This window comes from Staurois parvus, unplaced genomic scaffold, assembly GCF_062004578.1.
Source record: "Staurois parvus isolate SC_StPar_1 unplaced genomic scaffold, SC_StPar_1.0 ptg000148l, whole genome shotgun sequence".
In the NCBI taxonomy this organism is placed as follows: Eukaryota; Metazoa; Chordata; class Amphibia; order Anura; family Ranidae; genus Staurois; species Staurois parvus.
The window spans coordinates 1,942,098-1,965,475 of record NW_028317944.1 but is presented as its reverse complement, the minus strand read 5'-3'; the positions used below and the strand labels follow the sequence as shown (position 1 = coordinate 1,965,475).

Here is a 23,378-nt window from a genome sequence, read left to right as displayed (position 1 = left end):
TGGTGGGAAGACCATATACTGTATGTATCACGCTGGTCAGCCAGTTCTGCATTTCCATTAAAAGATTCCATTCTATCTGTATCCCTGTCATGAGCACCAGAAAACACATATTTGTCAGCATTTCACCTGAGATAATTATAGAGGATAACAAAGAACAATTTGATCAATTTTATTTACAGAGAGATTAATAGTTATGAAAATTCAAAAATGGTTGGCCATAATGCCAATGGTATTTTCAAGAACTTGATGAGCCCTTGAAAGTTGGTATTTAAATATTTTGTGTTCCTTTGTTAGGTTTCTGAAAGGAAATGGCTTCAACAGGTACTCTCCAAGATCAAAGTCTTCAGCACCAATGACCACAAAGTTCAGTCCTACCACTGTTTCCTCTGTTATGGACAGATTTAGGGTTCTATTTTGAAGCTGTTGATAGAATTCTGTTTCCTCTGTAACTCGTACATCTGAGTTTCTTCCATTCTTTCCTATGTCAAAAAACATAAATTTGTAGTTTTCGTTCACTACAGCAAGTAATATTACACTGAAGAAACCTTTATAGTTAAAATAAAATCCTGAGTTTGGTGGTGGTGCTATGCTTCTGTGTTTCTCAATGTCTTCACTACAATCTGGAAAGCTCAATTTCTCCTTAAATTGGTTGGAAACCTCTTTCTATTCTTCTGGATTTGAAGGGAACTGTAGAAAACTTAAAAAAAGTATTACTATGACTTAGGCATTATAATGTTCATTTTAATACTTACCACATTTCCTAAAATGAGCGGTCCAATAGTGTCTCTTATGCACATCACCTACACAAAAGAGTAACAAAATAAAAAAATTATACATCATACAGCAGCATTATCATATTGATTAGATGGTGAAATGGATACATCTTTTCTTTTTAGTATTAACCTCCCTAGCGGTCTGATTATGTCCATATTTCTGTACACAAAGCGGTGCATTTTTTTGCATGGAAATATGTATTTGTTTTATTGTAGGCCTGTAATTTTTAGGAATAACTCAGTGAAATCTGTCCGATCAAGAGTCCAGTAAACATTCCGGATATGATAAAACTTGAAACACGAAATCATAAATTATAATTTAATAAATAATCATAAAAAATAATAATATAATAATAATAAATTTAATTCAATAATATAATCAAACCAAAAACACTGAAATTTGAAATATAGCGCCAAGTTTGCATATCACTGAGCAAAGTCGCAAAATCGTTTTCAGATCGTTTTCAGTGTCTGATGAGGAATTTCCCCCACGAATCATTATCACTCAATTCTGCAAGTAGTTTTAATTTACTATCACTGTTCTCTAGCCGGTCTAAAACCGCTTTTGACCTAAAGGGACGCTTTTTGGACACCATGGACATTTCTCAGTTTCTAGGCAGAAAGAACAGTAAAAATGCAGGCAGGGCGCAGGACAAAGCACTCGGGACAAAATGTATGTGAAATGCTTTGATACAGGAATGTTATACTATGTGATTTTAGTGATTTTAGTAAATGTCACTTTTTGTCATTTTCAAATTTCCCGCCGTTTCGTTCCCTGTGCGTCCCGACGCTCGCAGGGGACGGAACCCAGATGACAGATGCCGGCATCCGCCAGATTACATTGCCGGTGACACTGCAGGAGGGACATCGCGGGAGCTCCCGATAAGGTAAGTGATCGAGGGATCCCGGAGCAACGCTGCAGGGTAAGCCCGAGTGTAGCTCGGGGTTACCGCTTGTGGTACTGAAACTTTACCCCGAGCTACACTCGGGAATACCGCCAGGGAGGTTAATACATGCCAACTATATAAATATAACACAATAAATTAAAGATGTTTCATTACCTTCATATATTCCTCTGCAAGATGTTTATTATTGCCTTGAATATCTCAGTGTTAATCCTTCCAAGGGGTTGTGATGGAATTGAGGTTGTGAATTTAAGGTCCTGGAGGCTTCTTCTGGTTGCTAAAAACCTTAAGGTAGTTATCACTCTTTGCTTGGCACTTATCAAGTCCCGCATTACCGTGTCCTTTATTTGGATGAAAGGCGTAACTGCCACACATTGCTTTATTTGCTTTTCGCAGCGCAGATATTTCTATATGATTTGATTTTCTAACTATTTATCCCTTGCATTCCAGCATCCAGGGATTACATTTTGGTCCAAATTCACAAAGTCATATCTGATGCCTAGGGCTGGTAATCTATAGTGGTAGTAGACATGGAATAAGTATCTTACTAGTTTGCCTTTCAGCCCCTCACACTAGGCATTTTAAGAATATTCTTAAAATTGCCCATCAGCATTTGTCATGGCACTTACTACTGTAGGGAGGAGTCTACAATACTATTAAAGTCTCCACAGACAAAACCAATCTGAATAGGAGGTGAAATCAGATCTTAGCCTTCTGAGATCTGAAAATCTGAAAGACTTGTGGAGGTGCAAGAACAATGATGAAAAGAACTATACTTTCTATTGTTCACACAGATATTATTTCCATATTTTAAGTTTATCCATAGGGATCATTACTTGGTCTGATCACACACAAGTGATTTTAAATCTTCAAGCCTTAAACTTGACTAAAATTCCCAGGACTCTGGAGACTGAACACCTCTACACACCGGGGTTGATTTACTAAAATTGGAGAGTACAAAATCTGGTGCAGCTCCGCATAGAAACCAACCAGCTTTCAGCCTTTTTTGTCAATGCTTACATTGGAATTCCAGTTAAAGTTGAAAACATGCTCATGATTACTATGTTAAATATCCTAAATTTTCATTATGCGGTTTTAGACTTTTTAGACTGGCCCTTTATGAATAAGTCAGGTGACGAAACATGTCAAAGGGAAGTGACGTCAAGACGTATTGAGCAACCGGAAGTTGCCGGTTGGCCATCTTGGATCCAGGAAATTCCATTCAGAGACACAGGAGGAGTGTTCCTGAGGATCTATGGAGGGTCTGTTCGTAATTTTAATATGATGTGACATTTATGCAATAAAATTTATGTGTTATTGAAGAACTTCCTATTGCTGTTTGTGGTGGCATTATCCGGAGTCATTGAGAACATGACCGGATGAGTTTTTACATGAACTTTATCAGTATAATCTGTTCAGCTTTGGAGGGAATCTATTTGGTAATGGAGGAGGAATTTCCCACTTGCTAAGTTTGAAAAGCCGTTTTTGGATTGGGATTTACATGCTTGTTATATCCATGTTTCTGGTTCGATCTCCATAATCACTGGATCTACATTTGGCTGGAAGCCTTTTTGCGGACTGTCTTTCTGGAGGATTTTTGTTTATTCTGTTTATTTCATTTGATTTTATTTTTTATTGTGGACAATATAATTTTTGGACAGTAGTATTTATTTATTTATTTATTAGTATTATTTAGTATATTAGCACTTATATATATATATTTGGATGATACACTTTTTGGGGTGAAAAGTGTTTAGGTGCAATTGGGGAATTATTTAAAGGGTACACCGTTCATTTTTTGTTATTGCGTTTTTAGACTTGCTGATTGTTTAGCTTAGAAAAACTGATCTGAGCTAGACAATCAGCCATCTCCTGTTCTTTACTAACAACAGGTTGCCTGCTGAGCTTGATTTGGCAGCTCACAGGCACTTTCTGAAACTGTTGTTGGGCTCTTTTACAAAAATCAAGCATAGGTTTGACCAAGTCTGCCCTGTCCTTCACTGTCCCACCAGCACCACCCCCATACCTCCCAGCCATTGGCAGAATGTGCAGCAGTTTCTCCTTTCTTCCAACTCTCATTTTGGCTTGGAGCATCCACAGAGAGCAGCCATTGTAAGGGTGTAAAACACACTTCACCTATATACAGCACCACACACAGCAAAGTGCAATCCAGGGGATATTATTGCACATTCCATGTTACACTCACACTACAAGATGGAATTGCTGAGTTTTCTGCTAGTTGTGGGTTACACTCACACTACAAGATGAAATTGTGGAGTTTTCTGCTAGTTGTGGGTTACACTCACACTACAAGATGGAATTGCGGAGTTTTCTGCTAGTTGTGGGTTACACTCACACTACAAGATGGAATTGCGGAGTTTTCTGCTAGTTGTGGGTTACACTCACACTACAAGATGGAATTGCGGAGTTTTCTGGTAGTTGTGGGTTACACTCACACTACAAAGTGAAATTATGTGGAGTTTTCTGCTGGTTGTGGGTTACACTCACACTACAAGATGGAATTGCAGAGTTTTCTGCTAGTTGTGGGTTACACTCACACTACAAAGTGAAATTATGTGGAGTTTTCTGCTAGTTGTGGGTTACACTCACACTACAAGATGGAATTGCGGAGTTTTCAGCTAGTTGTGGGTTACACTCACACTACAAGATGAAATTGTGGAGTTTTCTGCTAGTTGTGGGTTACACTCACACTACAAGATGAAATTGTGGAGTTTTCTGCTAGTTGTGGGTTACACTCACACTACAAGATGAAATTGTGGAGTTTTCTGCTAGTTGTGGGTTACACTCACACTACAAGATGGAATTGCGGAGTTTTCTGCTAGTTGTGGGTTACACTCACACTACAAGATGAAATTGTGGAGTTTTCTGCTAGTTGTGCATTACACTCACACTACAAGATGAAATTGTGGAGTTTTCTGCTAGTTGTGGGTTACACTCATACTACAAAGTGAAATTATGTGGAGTTTTCTGCTAGTTGTGGGTTACACTCACACTACAAGATGGAATTGCGGAGTTTTCTGCTAGTTGTGGGTTACACTCACACTACAAGATGAAATTGTGGAGTTTTCTGCTAGTTGTGGGTTACACTCACACTACAAAGTGAAATTATGTGGAGTTTTCTGCTAGTTGTGGGTTACACTCACACTACAAAGTGGAATTATGTGGAGTTTTCTGCTAGTTGTGCATTACACTCACACAAAAAGGTGGAAACATGTAGAGTTAAGGTATAGTGTTCATTGGAGACTGTAAACTGAGCGGCGACCCCGGAGCACTTCCAGGTACACTGAGAGTTCCCCCTGCATCCAGCTCCCTTCTCCTGGGGTAGTCTTGATTCAAAGCCCTACCCAGCTATACTGTATATATGTGCATTGGACCTCCTTATTCATGAGAGAGCACTGACCAGGGAATCTATGACTATCTCCTCTCATCCTGTATACACCCATTGGCTACGCAGGAACAGTGTCACTTCTGGAAGTGATGTTATTAGCCTTCAGTAAACAGGTCCACTGGCTGCTCTTAGACTCACAAGGAAGAGGGATTGACGTCATGTGACATGTGGCACTGGATACTGCAAAATAAAGGTATACAAACTGTTTTTTTTTTTCATTTTGAGACATAATGATGAACTTAGATGTTATTATTGATTGCAGGGGAGAATTTAGGTATTAGGATTTCCTTCCATTTTAATTGAACTAGCTGAAGTCAGAAGCTGATTGGCTATCATGCACAGCTGTATCAGATTTTGCACTTCCCAGTTTAAGTAATTCAACCCCATTGTCTTGCTGTTTATAAAATCAAGTCAGCCCTGGAAAGCCTGTTCTGAGAAAATGATGACTAGAAAGTAGATAATTTTGTACTATGGATCACTTGTAATGCTTCTATTTGGTTGAAATAGCTTTACTACAAAAGAAGCATTGTTTTAAAGGACTAAAGGATATTACTCAACAAATTCACACATTGAAGTATTTAACCGCTTCCCGACCACCCTATAGCAGAAATACTGTTACAGGGTGGCACGGGTATGCAAAATCACATATATACATGATTTTGCATTCTCGGGTGGGAAATTAGGTAAGGTAATTCATGGCTGTCAATCGCTGGGTCCCAGCCGGTGATTGCCGAGCATCTCCGAAGGGGAGGAGAACTGTTTGTAAAAAAAATAGTTCTTCTCCCTGTCAGCTGGTACACACTGCTTTGCATGGCTGTGCACAACACAGCCATGCAAAGCAGTGTGCTTACAGTGAAGCACACAGACACATACACAAGTAAAAAACAGCACACAGTACACAGTTAACCCTTTGATCACCCCTCATGTTAACCCCTCCCTTCCCAGTGCCATTAGTAAAGTGTCAGTGGGTTTTTTTTCAGCATTGATCACTGTACTGGTGTCACTGAAGATGTCAGTGACACCAAGTCAGTTCCCCCCAGTGTAAAAATGCCCACAGCAGTCCCACTATAAGTTGCTGATCACCGCTGTTACTAGTAAAAAAAAAAAAAATGTCCCAATATATGTACTGCCATTTGTAGACCCTATAACCTTCACATAAACCAATTAATTTACACGTATTGGGATTTTGTTTTTAGCAAAGACGTGTAGCAGATTACATTTTGCCTAAATTTGACGTAATTTGAGTTAATTTTTTTTATTGGACATGTTTAATAGAAAAAAGTAAAAAATATTGTTTTTTCTCAAAATTGTGGGTCTTTTTTTTTATAGCGTAAAAAATAAAAAACACACAGGTGATCAAATACCACCAAAAGAAAGCTCAATTTGTGGGGAAAAAAGGATATAAATTTCATATGGGTGCAGTGTTACATGACTGCACAACTGTCAGTTAAAGTAACGCAGTGCCGTAACGCAAAAAAATGGCCTGGTCAGAAAGGGGGGTAATTCCTCAGGAGGGCAAGTGGTTAAACAAAGCCCAATCTTCCTCTCATACTGTTTCCCAACTGAGAAAGACAGACAACAGCTGGCTCACATAATATCCCACCCCTATATGATGAGTACCAGTAACTCAAGATGACTAATTTTTCTTAGACAGATAAGGCTTGGGGGCTTTTGGCTAGATTTATAAAATAATATATTATTGTATATAAAAGTATTGAAGGGAGAATGGAAAAAAAAATCCTATTTAATTGCTAAACAAGGTACTTTACTCTACAGACCACATGGGATTGCAAATGTATTTCAAGAATTGTATTTCTCTTTATACAACTTAGCCCTAGTTAAAAATACACATAAACCATCATGTATGGAAACAAAGAATGATCTTGGCCAATTGGCACATCCTACTAGTACTGAAGTGCAGAGAGATGACCTTTGTAAACAGATTTCCATTCCTAAAATCTTAACTGCCATTAAAAAGCCCCTCTCTCCCTTGGGGAGATCTCCTGGAATTGATTGAATTATAGAGAAATGTTATTAAATCTTTGGTACCTTGTTATTTCCCTACTTACAATTCATTTCTACTTAGCCATGTGGCTGGGTAAATTTCCTATAGAAAAATCATAATTGTAGCCCTAACTGACCCCCAATACCTATTGGACATATATTTATTTTACTTGATCCTCTCCCAACATACTGTATTTACCATATTGAAATGTATGCTCAAGTGGGAAGGGGATCTTGGCAGGTCCTTCTTGAGGCTCAAAGGTTCACATCTTATCAATGGTCTAGACAGGCCTCACATTGTACCCTGCATTAGGAGCAGGGCCGGACTGACAACTCATGGGGCCCCCGGGCAATAGGGGATCATGAGGCCCTTGTGTCCTTGCCCAAACTCAAAAAAGCCTATGAAAAAGGTACCGGGGCATCTCATGGGCCCCCTACTGACCCCCCGGGCAATAGGGGATCATGGGGCCCGTGTCCTTGCCCAAACTCAAAAAAGCCTATGAAAAAGGTACCAGGGGCATTTCATGGGGCCCCCTACTGACCCAGGGCCCTCGGGCAGTGCCCGAGTTTCCAAATGGTCAGTCCGCCCCTGATTAGGAGTCAGCTCAAAAAGGTCTGTTCAGATGGTATTAGACACTAGCAAGAATGTCCAAGATGAGTCCCAACAGCTTGGAAGTTTGATGAGATGGTATGGAAGCCTGGCTACCTCATTATAGATGTGGTAGAGATGCCCATGGGAGGCGAACTTTTGGAGAAAAATAATTTCCTATGTTTCCTCTGTGATAGGGAAGAATGTGAACCCGACCACAGAAATGGCTTTACTGAGATTAGGATTGGGATAGTTTCTTAAAACTGAAACATTTTTGTATACCACATTATTCTAGTGGCTAGGATGTCACCTAGATGTGGAAACAATCCCAACCTCCTCTTGTTAAATCACTTTTAGATTCCTTAGTGAAAAGCACTTATTATTTATATATGGTCAAAAAAAAAAAAGGAAAAAGTCACTGATACAATTTTTTTTTCAGGTATGCAGGTAGGATAGTATGCTCAGCTAAGAATTCCCCTCCTCCTCTTCTACAGATGAAGGGAAAAAAATGCCAGGATGGCTCCTGGGACATATGACATAATTTTGGCCTAGGCCAGAAACGCAGAAGCAACTGAAGAAACATAAAAAGTTTAAAACAAGGGAATATAGTAAACTTTCTTATCTATTTATTAAAAGAATATGTTCACCTCTAAGAAAAGAAAATAATATATTTTTGCAGGTAACAAAAATGCGCATTTATTATTATTTTTTATTAGGGGCCTGCAGAGCATTGCACCCGCAATCAGCAAATCAAGGGTGCAATGCAGGACTCCTGCATACTGTCAGTGTAAGCTGTCTGCTCGTACTTCATACAGGCAATGACAGGAAGAATCAGTTAACTACTTAGAGTACTCATCAATGTCCTGGTAGTTTGCTGAGAACTACAAGCCATCAGCTACAAAGGCTGATGGTAGTTGTCTGAATGAATGACGCTGAGACCCACGTGGCCAGGTTTTTAAAAAAATTGCGACTGCAGGTGCAGATTTGATGGATTTGGTAAAATGTCTATTTCGTTTCCTATTGAATATATATATATATATATATATATATATACGCTATTTCTATTAGTTTTATAAATATTTACTTTTATACTTTAATACATATGTTGTGTGAATATTTTCTGCCTGCTGGGCTTTGTGGTACTATAAGAAATCTTTGCTTAAGAAATGTTTGCTCACACACACAGACCCCCTCCCACCGTGCCAACTTGTAACAAAGGAATGTTGTTTTCCTATAAGATAAGGAAGAAGATCACACCTATACCACGACGGAGATTGTTTTCGTGTGGAAATGACCAATCAAAGACTAATATAATGCTTATGCTGTTGTCACATGACTCTCGCATCATTCTGCATATATAAGTTCACTTTCTCATTATAATAAACTAGAAGTGTTCATAGACTGAAATTGTGTGTCAGCGTGAGTCTCTTCCAATGTGCGCACATTTCAAAGCTAGCGTCATAAATTAGGACAGGAACAGATAAGCACCGGACAATTTCAGTCCTTGACTAACACACAGGCAGAAGATCCCTGACTCTCTGTCACAAGGAGGGGGGAATTGGGGCTGTGAGCTGCAGCAGGGAGAATATGCCCTAAAAACAAGTGGAACATGTAACATGACCCTGACCGTGATCTCATCCTTTCAGGCTAGCAGCATACATTTAAAAAATAGTTAAAAATGAATGAGAGAGTTTAGTTTTAATGACAGCTTTTTTGATAAACAGGACGTGTTTGGTATCAGAAATGTTTCCCGTTGCCTTTTTAGTACCTGTGTTTTACTTTTATGATTTTTAATTGTGCGATAATGTATCAGACCTTGTGATTTCTTTGTTTTTGTAAGTTTATGTATGTGCTTAGCAAGGCATCCACGTGCATTGATCTCACCCATCAAAACCAGCCTTGCCCTATACTGTACATTTCAGTGATTCTCTATTCAGTGTTTTTATACATGGGTCACACAGGCTTAACATCTCTAAAAGATTGCATTGCAAAAGAATGACACTATTCTAGGGAAAACATTAGGGTCAATGTATTCTTTTCACAAATCTTTTTCTAACAAGCACATTTTAGACCATTAAAATCTACTTAAAAAGACTTACTGTAAGTAAAAATATTCTATAAAAAGAAAACAAAGTGTAGAAATACACATTTAATGGTGTAGGCAGGCTTTCAACACAATAGTAAAAGAAAACAAAATACAGAGTCTACAATATTCGAATTTCATAGTTATTTGGTTAACTTGAAGTGACACTTAGCTATATCCAGGGGCGGACTGACCATTTGGAAACTCGGGCACTGCCCGAGGGCCCGGGGTCAGTAGGGGACCCCATGAGATGCCCCTGGTACCTTTTTCATAGGTTTTTTTGAGTTTGGGCAAGGACATGGGCCCCATGATCCCCTATTGCCCGGGGGCCCCATGAGTTGTCAGTCCGCCCCTGGCTATATCCTTATGTTACAAAAATGATCCATAGACATCCATTACTTAACAGCCCTGTGATCTATTTTTCATCAAATCATTACTTACTGTGTTGTTCTACCTTCCTGTAATGTTCTTCATGAGCTCCCAAATCTCGCCATTTGCATACTACAAATTCCTAGTGCATCTCAGGAGCAAGAAAGAAAGGGCAGCTATGTTCTTACACATAGTGCAGGGGTTTCAAACTCCATTTCATCGCGGGCCATATCAGCATTAGGGTCGCTCTCAAAGGGCCGGTTGTATCTGTAAGACTAGATGTCCAAAGCACCCCACCCCCCCCATTGCATCAGATGTCAAGAATCCCACACCTTCCCTAACATCACCATGCACCCCCTTTGGGGACAGAGTTAGAAAGCAGAAAGTGCAGGGTCTGGAGGAGGACCAGAGGAGGAGTGGAGTGCAGGGTCTGGAGGAGGACCAGAGGAGGAGGGGAGTGCAGGGTTTGGAGGAGGACCAGAGGAGGAGTGGGGTCAGTTACCAGAGTCTGCTAAATGCTGAGACCAGGGGAGGCAGAGATGAGGGGGTAAAAATACTAATTAACTTGTGAGCCACTGAGGTATGCTGACAAATATGTATTAGGTCGCTGGTTAGTTTGCCCACTCTCATAAGATGTGCGTTTATCAACAATTAAATAATTACCGCGCTCTAATACTAACAAAAAGTGCAAGGTGCTTATAAAATTAAATATAAATGTAAATATATAATATATAGTGATTGATGTGAATAAATAGTAAAATTAAGTAGAATAAATTAATATAATGATAACATAATCACTAAATATGCAATCCTCATATAGATGTGCAAATGTTCCATATATGAACCACAGAGAAATTCATGATGAAATATATGAAAAATAAATAATAAGTGGAAATACAACAATACTGTCCCAAATATAACTGTACAAATGGATTTCCAGCCAAGGTAGATGTACTCTCCTTCGGTATAAAGATAAAATCTTTGCAATAGTGATGTGAGCCTGTGTAGCTGCAGGGCTGTGAGGGATACTCTCTCCTTTGATCCACTCCTTAATCCTCTGTCTTTGTATTCCTCGTATATCTCATGCAAAAGAGAAATAAAGAATATGGTGCCTTATCCCAGAGATAAAAACAGCTTTAATGTGCTTCCGTAATTCACTCACATGTAATATAATGCATTTGCGCTTTGAATGTGTCAATATCCGTAACTTGCAGTTAAAACAAAGCGGAGAGTGTGTATCCACACGCCTTCAGTACTCGCCGTATAGTGAATGGAATGCGCAGTGACGTCACTGCCCCTCCCCAACGCGTTGCGCTACAGGGATTTCGTAGCTTCGTCCGGGGGATGATGTGTAACTATCACCATAGTTGATTGCCTTATATAGTAGATTTCCGACGCCATTTTGTTGAGTATATACTGGGCGCTGCCATATTTTTGAGGGGGGTGCTGCAGCTGCACTGAGAGGTGCAGGATTTGATAGAGGAGTTCTATTCTACTCTCTGCTGCTGACTACTGAGACAAGGTAGGGCTGGAGACAAGAAGGTACTTGCAGGAGAGGTGCAAGGGCCACATGAAATGGCCTGGAAGGCTGGATTCGGCCCGGGGGCCTTGTATTTGCCATCTGTGATATAGTGGGACCATGGAAAGTGCACATAGCCACAATCTAACTGGACATTGGTTCACAGCAGCAAAAACAACTGAATGTAGTCATTTTAAGGTACCGTATTTTTCGCCATATAAGACGCTCCGGAATATAAGACGCACCCAATTTTAAAGGAGGAAAATCTAGAAAAAAAAGATTCTGAACCCAATACATATAGTAATTCATCCCCCATATAGTAATTCATCCCCCATAGTAATTCATCCCCCATATAGTAATTCATCCCCCATAGTAATTCATCCCCCATATAGTAATTCATCCCCCATAGTAATTCATCCCCCATATAGTAATTCATCCCCCCTATAGTAATTCATCCCCCATAGTAATTCATCCCCCATAGTAATTCATCCCCCATATAGTAATTCATCCCCCCTATAGTAATTCATCCCCCCTATAGTAATTCATCCCCCATATAGTAATTCATCCCCCCTATAGTAATTCATCCCCCCTATAGTAATTCATTCCCCATATTGTGTCAATTCACTTACCTTTGCTCCGCGCGTTCCTCTCGCCGTGTTCCCGCGCCGTTCCAGTCTTCAGGTCTGATCCACGAGCAGAGGGGGTGATGACGTCAGCGCGCACCGCCGGGTGTACTAAGATGGCCGACAGCTCCAGAGATAGGCCAAAGCCGTGGCCTTTCCTACGGCCGTGCCTGACGGATTCTCTCTCTATTCGTCGTATAAGACGCACCAACTTTTCCCCCCCAGTTTTGGGGAAGAAAAAGTGCATCTTATACGGCGAAAAATACGGCACATGATATGAACAGAAGGCGCTTTGTTTAGTTAAAAATACATAACTAAATATATTTTTTCTTTTTAAACAGGAGGTTAGTGTCATTGTAGGAGTTTCAGGTGTGGCAATAAATAGTCAAAATCATCTGGGGAGCACTTAACCCGCAGGGTGTGCACTGTAGTGAACAATTTGTGAAAATGGATTGAAGACACAGGGGAGTAAATGAGAACTGTTTAGCACATTTTGCACTTGGCACTTTCGTTCCAAGGACACTGCTTTGTAAAATGATGAATTGCTTCAGTGTGTAGTTTTACTTGTATAAATGGTTACAGCAGATTATTATCATTACAACTTCAGTATATCATTTGTGATCATTGTTTGATGGTTTAGATAGTTTTATACATAGTTATCATTTATTTAGTTTGAGAACAATAGGTGTTCTGAGCTAAAACTTCTATTCAGTTGTGTAAAGCTAGAGAATACAATACATATTTGGCATGCCCCAGCTCCCTCATTAGAAGGCTCACAACTAGAAGAAATCAGCAGTGGATTTTGAGCAAAATTAGCTCTACAAAAGAGGGTACAGATCAGTGTCATAAGTAGCAGGAGACCTCAGTATTTTTTTCTTTCCAAACAGCTGCTGTGACATCCGTTTATTTATTTATTTGTTACAAGTATTATTATTATTATACAGGATTTATATCGCGCCAACAGTTTGCTCAGCGCTTAACAATATAAGGGAGACAGTACAATTACAATACATTTCAGTACAGAAGGAATGTGAGAGCCCGGCTCGTGGAGCTTACAATCTAAAGGAAGGGGGAGGGGATACAAAAGGTGATAGCTGCGGGGGATGATATGGCGGAGGTTATTCAAGTACAGTTCTTAGGTGGAGGTGAGGTAGGCTTCCCTGAAGAAGTGAGTTTTCAAAGATCGCCTAAAGGCAGACAGGGTGGGGGCTGACCGGACATGCTGTGGTAGGGAGTTCCAGAGGATCGGAGAGGCTCTGGAGAAGTCCTGGAGGCAAGTGTGGGAGGAGGTGATGAGGGAGCTAGAGAGGAGGATATCATGGAAGGAGCGGAGTGGGCGATTTGGGCTGTATCTCTGGATGAGGTTGGTGATGTAGCTAGGGGCAGTGTTGTGGATGGCTTTGTAAGCTGTGGTTAGTATTTTGAATTTCATTACAAGTACTAATATAGTGCCATCAATTTATGCAGTGCTTTACATATATTGCACATTCACATCAGTCCCTAACCCTCAAGGAGCGTACAATCAAAGGTCCCTAACTTACATTCATACATACACATATTAGGGCCAATTTTGACAGGAGCCAATTAGCCTACCAGCATGTCTTTGGAGCATGGAAGGAAGCCAGAGTACCTGGAGGAAACCCATGCAGGCACAGGGAGAACATGCAAACTCCATGCAGGTAGTTCTATAGATATGAGGTAAAAGCAAAGAAAGTGCAACTCCCTTCTCACCGGCCTACCCCAGCACACACTATCCCCACTCCAGTCTATCCTGAACTCAGCGGCTAGACTCATCCACCTCACCAACCGCTCCACATCTGCCACCCTCCTCTGCCAATCCCTTCACTGGCTCCCGATTGCCCAACACATTAAATTCAAATTACTAACTCTGACCTACAAAGCCATTCATAACGCTGCCTCAAACTACCTCACTGACCTGATACCCAAATACCACCCTACCCATGCCCTTCGCTCCTCACAAGACCTCCTACTTTCTAGCTCTTTGGTCTCCTCCTCCCACGCCCGACTGCAGGACTTCTCAAGGACTTCCCCCATCCTCTGGAACTCCCTACCCCAATCCATCAGACTGTCACCTACCCTCCTCACCTTCAGGCGCACCCTGAAAACCCATCTCTTCAGGGAAGCCTACCCCACCCTCACCTAACAGCCATTCTCCTCCAATCCTCCTACCACTCCATCCCCCACAGCCACTTCCTCCTGTACCACTTCCCCTCCCTCCTAGATTGAAAGAGCAGGGCCCTCGAACCCCTCGTGTATTGTATTGTACTGTATTGTCTCATGTCCTGTCCCCCTCGCTAATGTACAGTGCTGAGCAAACCTTTTTGCGCTATAGAAACACTGTATAATAATAATAATAATAATATCATGAGACAAAATTACCTTTTTTTTTTCTGTAAACAAGAATAAATGCACCCACAAACCAAATGCTTTACAGTGGCCATGCAGAAAATTCCAGCTTACAGTACACCTGCACACCTTGCCAATAGTATTAGTAAAAACTCAAAATTTATTAAAATCGAGGCACAAAATTGTTATAAATTTTTAATGGTAATATGGAAGTTATGTTTCCATGTGGACTAATGGCACTTTATAGACTTTCGCCACAGCTTCACTCAGAAAAATGATTGCCTTATGGTAGCTCTGACAGCATTATGTACCAGCAATTAAGCTGCCATAAATACCGCTTCTTAGCATTCATGAAATTAGGCTGGACAAAGAGGAAGCCTAGAAAGATGTTGCCGTAGGAACACCATGTCCTGGAGGTAAGAGGAGACCTACTGTTCACTTGGTAACATGCACACCAACCCCTGCTTTGTGAGTCTGTGTAAAACCTTTTTCATCCTTTTCAAGGATGTACAAGACAAATAGCTGCAAATAAACAGGCACAACTTATGTAGGAGTATTTGTTTAATTTAGGTGTATCACCTGAGGACAGTCACTTCACTGAGTATCAGTAAGGGTCAGGGGTGGACTGACCATTTGGAAACTCGGGCACTGCCCGAGGGCCCAGGGTCAGTAGGGGGCCCCATGAGATGCCCCTGGTACCTTTTTCATAGGCTTTTTGGAGTTTGGGCAAGGACACAGGGGCCCCATGATCCCCTATTGCCCGGGGGCCCCATGAGTCGTCAATCCGCCTCTGCTGTGACCTTCACTATTACTCACTAGCTGCATACCTGGAACCTTTTTTACCAAGTTGTACACCCTTCTGCTCCCTAACTAGCCTGCATGATGGCTATTAAAAATACACACCACTATCAACCTTATAGGTTGGTCTCATAGAAATTACTGGTCAAAACGGGCAATTCCTACTATAAATGGAGAGCCTGGATATGGCCTATGCCCTATTGCCCGGGGGCCCCATGAGTTGTACCCCCAGTGAATGCCAATCACAGCATCAAGTAACCAACTGGCTGTTACCCCACCATTGCCCATGGTGTGTAGAAGTAATATGTCTGCAGGCCCAATGTAAAGTGCTCTACTCCCAATTGGTTTGTGAATGCATGTTATTTTCTTTTGTACAAAGTTGTTAACTTTACCACTGAAGATTGGTGTGCTCTATTTATCTTAATCTCATATCTATAAAATTGCTAACTATCCTGATTCTACAGTTCTTGTCATATGCAACATTATGATTGATTACTTTGGATATTTAGGCACTCTTCATGTTAACTGCGAGTCTCATTTCTTCTTTGTTCTCTGTTTTTCTGTGCTGGGTATTTTTCTGGCAGCTGGGAGGTTTCGTTATTGTGCAACATACATTTTATTCTCTTTAGTGCGACATTTGTTGCCTTTCTTTGCTGCAATCCCCTGCACACATCTATTGTCATACCTTTCGCTCACACTTTCTACTAAACAATTCCTCTTTCTAGGATCCGCTTGGCTTAATGCAGTGTTTCTCAACTCCAGTCCTCATGGACCCCCAACAGGTCATGTTTTCAGGATTTCCCTCAGATGAAACAGCTGTGGTAATTACTAAGGCAGTGAAACTGATCAAATCACCTGTGCAAAATAATGGAAATCCTGAAAACATGACCTGTTGGGGGTCCATGAGGACTGGAGTTGAGAAACACTGCTTTAAGGTAAGGTTAAGGTTGATGTTAAGGTAGTAGCTCTGCTATATGCTTTTCAATTTATCATTTTCATTAAATTTCAGGACTTGAAAAGTATCGACGATTTCAACTTTGCAACTGGATTTCAACTGGAGTTGAGAAACACTGGCTTAATGTTACCTAGGCCACGTGTATTTGTGAATACACCCCAATCCTCCGAGGAGTATTTACATGTACACAGCTAGATCTGAGCGTTCTGACACAAAAGGGGTAGTTCCATCTCCAATATACATTTATTGATAGAGTTACTTAATATATACAAATTACACACTAAGCAGTATTTACAACACATTGTGCAGTTTAAGTCCCTTGATTAATACAATATTTACAAATTACCCACAAAACCATATTTACAATACAATGTACAATACAAGTATGAAGTTAGTTGCCTCTCAACTTCAGGTCTGGTCATGCTGGTTGCTGGGTGTCCCAACACAAAGAGCCCCCCAGCTTGGTGACCAGGCCTTATATCCCCCCCTCCTTTCTATACTGTGGCTAATGTAATGCTCCCTAATTGGTCACTGTACCTAGCAAATATATATTGGGCACTGCCTGGTTGGAGGATTCAAACAAAGCTGCTGTTTACAACTTTCACTCCCTTCCTGCCCAGGCCAATTATCAGCTTTCAGCGCTTTCACACTTTGAATGACAATTGCACGGTCATGCAACACTGTACCCAAACAAAATGTGTATCTTATTGTTTGAGACGCATAGAGCTTTCTTTTGGGGGTATTTAATCACCACTGGGTTTTTCATTTTTTACTAAACAAACTAAAAAAACACTGCAAATTTTGAAAATAAAAAGTTTTCTTAGTTTCTGTTATAAAATTGTTTAAACAAGTAATTTTTCTCCTTGACTGATGTGTGCTAATGAGGCTGAAGTTATGGGCACTGATAGGCGGCACTGATGAGGAGGCACTAATAGGTGGCACTGGTGGGCATTGACAGGCATAACTGATGGACACTGAAATTCAACATTCATATATGGCACTGATAGATGGCACAGTTGGGCGCACGGATTGGAACTGTTAGGTGGCACTGGCGGGCACAGATAGGCTGTACTGATGGGCACTGATAGGTGGCAGTGACTGGCACTGATAGGCGGCACTGACTGGCACTAATAGGTGGCCCTGATTGGCAGCACTGATTGATGGCACTGACTGGCACTAATAAGTGGCACTGATAGTTGGCACTGAAAGGCAGATCTGATGGGCAATGATATGTGGCATTGATGTGCACTGGTAGGCACTGATATGTGGCAGTGATGGGCACTGACAGGTGGCATTGAAGGGCACTGACAGGTGGCATTGATGGGCACTGACAGGTGGCACTGATGGGGCTACACTGATCATCAGTGTAGATGTCCCCTCTGAGGAATGCCGCTTACCAGCTCTCTTCTCCTCATGCGCTGTCAGAGTGAGGAGAGGACTGCCGATAATTGGCATTTCCTGTCTACATGCGATCAGCTGTGAATGGACACAGCTGATCACATGACAGAGCCTGTGTCATTGGCTATTTACTGTGATCAGTGATCTGCTGTGTCTCAGGGACACAGCGCACCACTGATCGTTGCGCCGCACACCCTCAAGGGCGTGCATGTGCAGTTAGAGTGGGAGAACATCATATGACGTCCTCCCAGAACAAGAGAGCTGCCGCCCGCCAATCGTTTTTTTATATGGTGGACGGGAGCCGGTTAAAGTGGTTGTAGACCTCAGAAGTGAAATCTAAACAAAGCATATAGTTCAATAGTGTTTGCTTGCCTCTCTCTAAAGTACTAAATGCCATTTCAATCTGCTATCCAGTTCCTCTGTTATCAGCATGAGTCACCTCTGACAAGTTTTCCTGACACCAAGAGTTAAAAAGGTGACGGGCAGAGACCGCCAGCACACAGCCTGTGATTGATATCCTGCAGCTCTGTTCCTGTGTGCTGAATGAAGGGGTGTGTCCCTTCCCTCCAATTATCTCTCAGAGCTCTTGTACAGTGTGTAACTGCAGCTCCCCAACCAAGGGCAGACTGACAACTCATGGGGCCCCCAGGCAATAGGGGATCCTGGGGCCCTTGTGTCCTTGCCCAAACTCAAAAAAGCCTATGAAAAAGGTATCAGGGGCATCTCATGGGGCCCCCTACTGACCCTGGGCCCTCGGGCAGTGCCCGAGTTTCCAAATGGTCAATCCGCCCCTGTCCCCAACCCCTTATTGTGAGTCTGTGAAAAACCTTTTTCATCCTTTTCAAGGATGTACAAGACAAATAGCTGCAAATAAATAGGCACAACTTATGTAGGAGTATTTATTTAATTTATGTGTATCACCTGAGGACAGTCACTTCACTGAGTATCAGTAAGGGTCAGGGGCGGACTGACCATTTGGAAACTCGGGCACTGCCCGAGGGCCTGGGGTCAGTAGGGGGCCCCATGAGATGTCCCTGGTACCTTTCATAGAATTTTTTGGGTGTGATTTGAGTGTGGGCGAGGACACAGGGGCCCCATGATCCCCTATTGCCCGGGGGCCCCATGAGTTGTCAGTCCGCCCCTGGTAAGGGTTTATGACCACTTCAATTCTTCTTCACTTAGAACTCTTTAAGAGAACCCAATGCTCAGCTTCTGGGACTTGCCCAAGAGAAAGCCAATCCTTTCTGTTATCAGTGATCACTGAAAACTACAAAATTATATGGCATACATGGTTTTACATTCTCCTGTAGCTGTCTTCTTTACACCATTTACCAAGCATTTTCATTTTACCAGGCTCTGGAGAAATACACAGTCCAATCCAAGCAACTAACTGCTTACTGCTTGCAGCTGCTTAGTCGGTTAACGTGTCTTATAAAAAGTACCGTATTTTCCGGTGTATAAGGTGACTGGGTGTATAAGACGACCCCCTAATTTTCCAGTGAAAACATAGGTTTTGGGCTATACTCGCCGTATAAGACTACCCCCCTTTCAAGGCAACACCATTTAAAAACATCAGATTTTTTTATTGAAATGGTTATGACTTACCGGTACTTAAAATCCTTCAAAATCCTCATGTTCATCCTCTGACATCATAAGTTCATGAATGACATCTTGTGATACATTTGTAAGACAGTCATCATATGGATCAAATTCCAAATCAGATGGTTACCGCTGGATGTGCTGTAATACGGCAGCTTCGGCTACATACAGTATACATTATATATACAGCCTGCTGGATGTGCGGTAATACGGCAGCTTCGGCTACATACAGTATACGGTATATATACAGCCCGCTGGATGTGCAGTAATGTACATACAGTATACCGTGCTGAGCCAAGCTGGCTCAAAACAAATGTCCCTATGAGAGATTAATCTGTCAGCCCGCTGGATGTGCGGTATATACAGTATACTGAGCCAAGCGGTTTCAAAACGTACCGGTACGTCCCTACGGTAATCAGCCCGCTGGATGTGTGTAGGTACGGTAGCTGCGGCTACATACAGTATACACTGGGCCAATCACAGCGAGTTATGTATTCTACTAATGTATACAAAGTCTGCTTGGATTGGCAGAGGTTGTGACATCATCAGCCCACCTCTCTGACTCAGCCAATCCGAGCAGGCTTTGTATTCATTAGTAGCCTACATCGCTCGCCGTGATTGGCCCAGTGTATACTGTATGTAGCCTCAGCTACCGTACATACACGCATCCAGCGGGCTGATTACAGTAGGGACGTACCGGTACGTTTTGAAACAGCTTGGCTCAGCGCAGTATACTGTATATACCGCACATCCAGCGGGCTGACAGATTAATCTCTCATAGGGACATTTGTTTTGAGCCAGCTTGGCTCAGTGCGGTATACTGTATGTACATTACTGCACATCCAGCCAGCTTGACCCAAACAAACTCAAGGTTCACATTTTATACCCCGCGTATAAGACGACCCCCAATTTTTGGGGTATATTTTTAAGTATAAAAAGTAGTCTTATACGCCAGAAAATACTGTACATCTCTATGCCTACAGCTCCCAAGCCTGACTAAAAAAGACTTTCCTTTCAAGCCCAGTGATGGAACACAGATAAAGGTTTGGTGAACCTAGATATTCCTTTTTCATGCACATTTCAATACAGGAGCCACAGTGGTTCTAGACATAAAAGGCTTGCAACACTTAGGCTCAGATCAATAAATACTGTGGCTGGGCATCTTTTTGAAAGTACAACATCCTGGCATCAAAGTACACTCAGCTGACAGCCTAAAATACAGTTTTTGCAATGTTGGCCAAAAACTACAATATTACAAACAGTTAAAATACTTTTTTCAGTCTTGCTTCAATAATTGTAATAAAGGGTTGTAGGCTTGTGATGAATAGCTGAAACTTGCAAATTCCCCTTCAATTAACTTAGTGCTGCTTAAAGCGGAGTTCCACCCAAAAGGGGAAGTTTCACTTTAAAGATTATAGATAGTGAATTCTTGTGAGCTATTATGAATTGAGGTGTTCAATAAGTAACATTAAGTGAAATCTTCTTATTTAGTGTGTAAGGTGCGCTGGCACTTACACTGACTCACTTGCTAGTGTGTGTATAATGGTAAAGGATGGATTGCGCCGCGCTCCTATATAGTAATATATTAAACTTATACTTCTAAAGTAAATATCGATTTCAATATCAATTACTATGACTTGTGGCTATAACAATAAACATATATAAAAATGTACATATAAGTGGCATACATGATAAATAATCCTGAAGTGATAGTGCCTTAAGGGGTACCATGGTATAAAACCATATTGCACCTCTATGTTACTGTGATCACTCTATTCACATTGTGCAAAAACATATACAAATAGTGCACGTACATATAAAAAAGTAAATAAAATTATATATAAAGTCTTTCAAAGTAAATGTGCAGGTGAATTTTCTGTTCCTTCTTGCCGAGTGCTAAATGGTCTCCCTATGTGCTCACCTCTATATTTGCCTGAATGAATCCAGGCAAATACGCTTTTTATCCTTCCAGGATAGATGAACTGGGATGATGCTCTTGCTCTAGCCGTCCCAGAAGGTGGACATGCATTAAGATGGATCCTCCTGTTATCTCCTTTCTCTCCCTGTGTATCAATAAATACACTGACCAGCTCTCTTAGGATCTCCCAATTCCCCTCCTGGGGTTGTTTCCTTCTTCACTTCTCCTTATGCCAGCTCATGGGGTGTTGGTCAAAAAGAAAGAAAGCAGACCATGGTGTCTTATCCTTGTACATAAAGGGGATTTATTGCTGCCAATTAAGATATTGCTCAGTGGTATACAGCTCATGTGTGATCCAAGTCAGCATAGATGACAATCAACAGGTAAAAAACTCTGCAGCTGCCCCTGCAGTGCTGTCTGCCTCTGCAGGGGCTGTCTGCACTGCAGGGGCAGCTGCAGAGTTTTTTACCTGTTGATTGTCATCTATGCTGACAATCATATGCGGAGAAGTGAAGAAGGAAACAACCCCAGGAGGGGAATTGGGAGATCCTAAGAGAGCTGGTCAGTGTATTTATTGATACACAGGGAGAGAAAGGAGATAACAGGAGGATCCATCTTAATGCATGTCCACCTTCTGGGACGGCTAGAGCAAGAGCATCATCCCATTTCATCTATCCTGGAAGGATAAAAAGCGTATTTGCCTGGATTCATTCAGGCAAATATAGAGGTGAGCACATAGGGAGACCATTTAGCACTCGGCAAGAAGGAACAGAAAATTCACCTGCACATTTACTTTGAAAGACTTTATATATAATTTTATTTACTTTTTTATATGTACGTGCACTATTTGTATATGTTTTTGCACAATGTGAATAGAGTGATCACAGTAACATAGAGGTGCAATATGGTTTTATACCATGGTACCCCTTAAGGCACTATCACTTCAGGATTATTTATCATGTATGCCACTTATATGTACATTTTTATATATGTTTATTGTTATAGCCACAAGTCACAGTAATTGATATTGATATTGATATTTACTTTAGAAGTATAAGTTTAATATATTACTATATAGGAGCGCGGCGCAATCCATCCTTTACCATTCCACTTTAAAGATTGGTCCCCTGCTCCCCATTAAGGATTGGCACCTTTGGGGAGCAGGGGGGAGTGGGTACCCGAAATTTATAGGTACCTGCTCCCACTTCTGCTGAGATCGCCTAGGCGATTGAAAGCAGAAGTTGTCCTCCTACCCTCCCTTCCCGTAGTCTTGTGGGACACATGACAGGTCCCAGAAGACAATAAACATAATTATACGGTATCCTTAAATATACCCAAAAATAAAAATCCCAAAATGCATACAAACACTTTCACCCCAAAAAGTGTAAAAATCTGATCAAAAATATGCATAAATATAGTCCCACACTGTCCAGAAAAATCAAAAACACAATATAAAAACCAAATCATAAAAATATGAAACCTTCAAAAATTCCAAAACCTTCTTGTTGCAAACAGCCTCCAAAGTGATTTATGGAACCATAAAACCTCAGAAAAAAAGAAAAAATTCACATAGTGCGTTATCTTCATTAACTCAGGTATAAACAATGAAACTTGTGAAAAGGGAAGTGACGTCAAGACGCACAATGTGACCGGGCTGCCATTTTAGATCCTGGAAAGTCTAAGTACACACACAAGTTGGATGTCCTAGGGGATCTCCAGAGGTCTGGCTGACAATTTCTTCTGATTTGATGGCAAATGAATGTAAGCATTTAATAAAGTATACATATTTTTATCTTTGTGTGCATTTACACTATTATTTACTCCATATATTGGATGGGCATCGGTATTGGAGCATGATGTTCAGAAAGACTCTATCTATGGGATTGGGAGGATCTCTGTGATGAAAGCACTATATATGAACACACCCTACCTAGAGGATTGCAAGCTCTGTGTTTTTGATATTTGGTAAGGGTATTTAATACACACTGTGAATTTTTTCTTTTTTTCTGAGGTTTTATGGTTCCATAAATCACTTTGGAGGCTGTTTGCAACAAGAAGGTTTTGGAATT

General features: G+C 41.2%; 1 protein-coding gene across 3 annotated transcripts in view; it reads right to left on the bottom strand.

The window, feature by feature from the left end:
* VWC2 (von Willebrand factor C domain containing 2) overlaps positions 1 to 23,378 on the bottom strand; it is a 764,887-nt gene that overhangs the window by 468,256 nt on the left and 273,253 nt on the right. The window contains exon 3 of one of the 3 annotated variants that reach the window (XM_089674209.1): positions 753 to 800. The exons of the other annotated variants lie outside the window; for them this stretch is intronic. Coding sequence (XP_089530335.1) covers positions 753 to 800 — 48 coding nt within the window. The remainder of the gene's footprint in view (positions 1 to 752; positions 801 to 23,378) is intronic. 3 annotated transcript variants of the gene reach the window in all.